Here is a 3,522-nt window from a genome sequence, read left to right as displayed (position 1 = left end):
TTAAATGTTAGAAGAATTATTGTTTTAATAACCTGCATTTATTAAATAATAATTAAAGTTTGAAATTAACTGTCTTTATTTTTTAAATAATTAATTTATACATTTTCGTGGATTATATGGTGCTACTTTACTGTATATATATATATATATATCGGTTCATTTAAACACTCCTATTGTACCTATGTTTGCTTTAGTTATGGCATAAACTCAACCATTCAACCAGACTGGTTGAACTGAGCTTCCACATTTAGAAACATTCTTACCATAACACAAAGGAATAGAATAATTCATTACATTATTTCCATATAACATTTGCGAGATGTTACAGATATAAACATTTCTCTTCGGGGGGGCTTGAAACTTTCATTAACTCGAAATTCTGCCGAACAAATACTATCAATAGTTTAATATTTTCTTTTATCAGATGAGCTAATTTCAAAGATAAACGGATGAAAAGTAAATCGACGGCATCTCTCTACGATGAACACAACCGATATGGGCAACAATTGTCTAGTTTAGAGTGAAACTTTAGGAGAACCAATGTACAAAAAGTAGCTCCTGCGGAAAGATAGGCTCAGTTTTGCCCGAGATTATATCCTATCTGGGAGGACTGAAGTGGCTGTAATGTGATGAGCTATTGGTTCTTGTAATGCAGTTGGTGAAACGAGCAATGACTGATTTGACCAAAGGTAGCCATAAACTACTTAGTTCCGAGCCCGTTTAGGGATGGTTTCATCGTGTTGATGTAGAAAGATTCTTTGATTCTTGTTTTCCAGAATTTATCAGAGTTGATATGTCTGCAGTTGTCCCAGTCTGTTTTTATGTCCATTCAATGTTGCACGTTTTGCTAACGCAAAATTTTGTGTTTTCAGCAGTCTTTATGTTTTATCATAATTGTTTCCCGATGTCTTAAAGTTTCTCTGGTGTAGGTTTAGTTACAAGAACAGGGTATTCCATAAATTAAATTTGTCAGATGTTCTTTGTTTAGAAGAAATCTTACACTTTCTCCACAAAGTGTCACTCTGAACTAAACGGTTGCTGCCTATTTCAACTTTCTTCACCATAAGACTCTGCCTAATTCATCTATAAAAGAATAATAGCATACTTTGTAATATGTTATAACACATTTCTATAGTTTTATCTAATTCTTTTAATACTACCAATGACTTTTTTTTTTTCATGTATATTTACGTCTTCAGTTTGGGACATCACAGTAACTCCAAACTAGTAGTGTACTTAATGGTCAAAATTTCTTGCACACAATATTTCCCTTAGACTGTGCGTAAACAATAACCAGTTTATCCACCTCTTGACATTAGAAAGAACTGTTGATTTAGATCTCAAGATCGGTTCGTTACTGATTTACACCGACCTTTTCCAGGAAGAAAATGACTTAACTAATGTTTAATATATCATGATTTATTATATATACAATATATTCATTATTGCTGATTAGGCTGCTTGGTTATTTGACAAAAGTTAGAGAGTTTACCTGTGGCTCTACAAGTAATAGACAGAAGCTGTAGGTAGAGATAACAAAAAAAAATATAAACAGGCATGTTTAAATATATTACTTTGTTACTTTCACAAATGAAGACTTCTTTATTATTATAAACAAATATTTAAAAGAAAAACAGTCAAAAACAAACTTAATTTACTGTACAGTTTTAAAGAATAGATCGCATTAAAATTTCTTCTTTACTCCTTGTGGCAGAATGCTTTCTTTGGCATAGTTAAAAAATGACAACAGTCCGTAACGCTTACTGCGTCTTGAGAAATAATTTGTCACAACATCACTGTCCTCTGAAAAAAAAAAGAGGAAATAAATTCCTACGTGTGTATAAAAAACAGAAACTCGCACTAGCCAGAAAATACTCGTCTTTTACTAATATTAACTTAATTAGTTGTTTTGTTTTTAGAAGGTGGGTTGAATACGGTATTATTAGTTTGGGAAACATGAAATGCTTATAGTGGTGTTCACATCAATACTTTTGTAACAACTAAATTTACAGTATTCTGATATTAAACAGACTTACACAACGTCAGAAAAATGTGTCTTTGTTAGTTGTCCATACCTGATACAATAGGTTTAGACTCCGAAACTGTTGGTAAGATGTTTTCGTTGGCAGAAAGTGAAATGAAAAAGGCAAAAGGTACGATCCACAAACAAAGTGTGAAATACGCCAAGACCTAAAAACGAAAATGGTTTTCATTTCATTCTCACACTTTTCACATAAAGTCCAAATTTATCCTTTCTAAACTTTACAGCATAATGACATTTACTTAACATAAACATGACAAATGTGTTCACCACAAAACAGATTTTAAACAGACAGGAACCAAATTATTGATTTATCAAGTTTCTGGAAAACTTAAAACTGTACAATCCACACAAACGTAAAACGACATCGACACTAGCAAGTACGACTAACATTTGATAAGCTTACTTATAGCCATAAAATAAGTGTACTTTCATAACATAACATTTTGGGACAACATGGGACCTATTGGTCCATCTTGGCTGTTTCATCCTCTAAGCTAAACTCAAACTAATGATAATTAAAAAAAAAAATCTTAAATCCAGCCCTTATCATTCATATACTTATCAAGCTTTCTCTTAAACTCACTTAAATTTACTGCCTCCACAACGTCCAAAGGCCAACTACCCTGTTAGAAAAATAAAACTGTCTTAGCTGATGATGACTCCAAAATTTATATTTGTGTCCCCTAATCCTACTATTCTCACTGTTACGGTTAAATATGGAAAAAGATGATGAATCAACACTATCAATTCCTTTTACAATCTTAAACACCTCAATCAGATCCACACGAACTCTTCTTTCTTCAAGAGAAAACAATTTGACAGGTTTCAACCCCTCCATCCCAGGCACCATTCTAGTAACCCTTCTCTGAACCCCTTCCAACAATTCAATGTCTTTCCTAAGATAAGGATCCTGTGGCTTACACTATTTATTTGAGAATCTTTCTCTTGTTGTGGGGAAAAACATTTTTATTACCTCGTTTAACTACCCAAAACAACTATTTCTGTAAGATATCAATCTTTTCATCTGTCCATAACGGTTCAAGCAAGTAAAATCCTTTACGGAACTTACAAGATATATTGTTGACAAACATCCTAACATTTTTCACAAGTTGTAAAATTAAGAATGGTAAGCACGATAATAATTCAGGAACTTCACTAAAGAAAGTCAAGATAAAACACTGTTATAGTAAAGCCAAGATAAAACACTGTTATATTAAAGCCAAGATAAAACACTGTTATAGTAAAGCCAAGATAAAACACTGTTATATTAAAGCCAAGATAAAACACTGTTATAGTAAAGCCAAGATAAAACACTGTTATGGTAAAGCCAAGATAAAACACTGTTATGGCAAAGCCAAGATAAAACACTGTTATGGTAAAGCCAAGAAAAACACTGTTATAGTAAAGCCAAGATAAAACACTTATAGTAAAGCCAAGATAAAAACACTTATAGTAAAGCCAAGATAAACACTGTTATA

At 32.2% G+C, this 3,522-nt stretch overlaps 1 protein-coding gene across 1 annotated transcript in view; it reads right to left on the bottom strand.

The window, feature by feature from the left end:
- Positions 1 to 1,403: 1,403 nt before the first annotated feature.
- The window catches only part of LOC106475468 (protein TEX261-like), a 9,123-nt gene continuing 7,004 nt past the window's right edge, over positions 1,404 to 3,522 (bottom strand). Inside the window, exons 5-6 of the mRNA XM_013936149.2 lie at positions 2,076 to 2,190; positions 1,404 to 1,803 (exon numbers count right to left, since the gene is read on the bottom strand). Of these exons, the coding sequence (XP_013791603.1) occupies positions 1,685 to 1,803; positions 2,076 to 2,190 (234 nt within the window). The 3' untranslated portion in view covers positions 1,404 to 1,684. The remainder of the gene's footprint in view (positions 1,804 to 2,075; positions 2,191 to 3,522) is intronic.

This window comes from Limulus polyphemus, unplaced genomic scaffold, assembly GCF_000517525.1.
Source record: "Limulus polyphemus unplaced genomic scaffold, Limulus_polyphemus-2.1.2 Scaffold8627, whole genome shotgun sequence".
NCBI lineage: Eukaryota > Metazoa > Arthropoda > Merostomata > Xiphosura > Limulidae > Limulus > Limulus polyphemus.
This window is presented reverse-complemented; position numbering and strand designations above follow the sequence as displayed.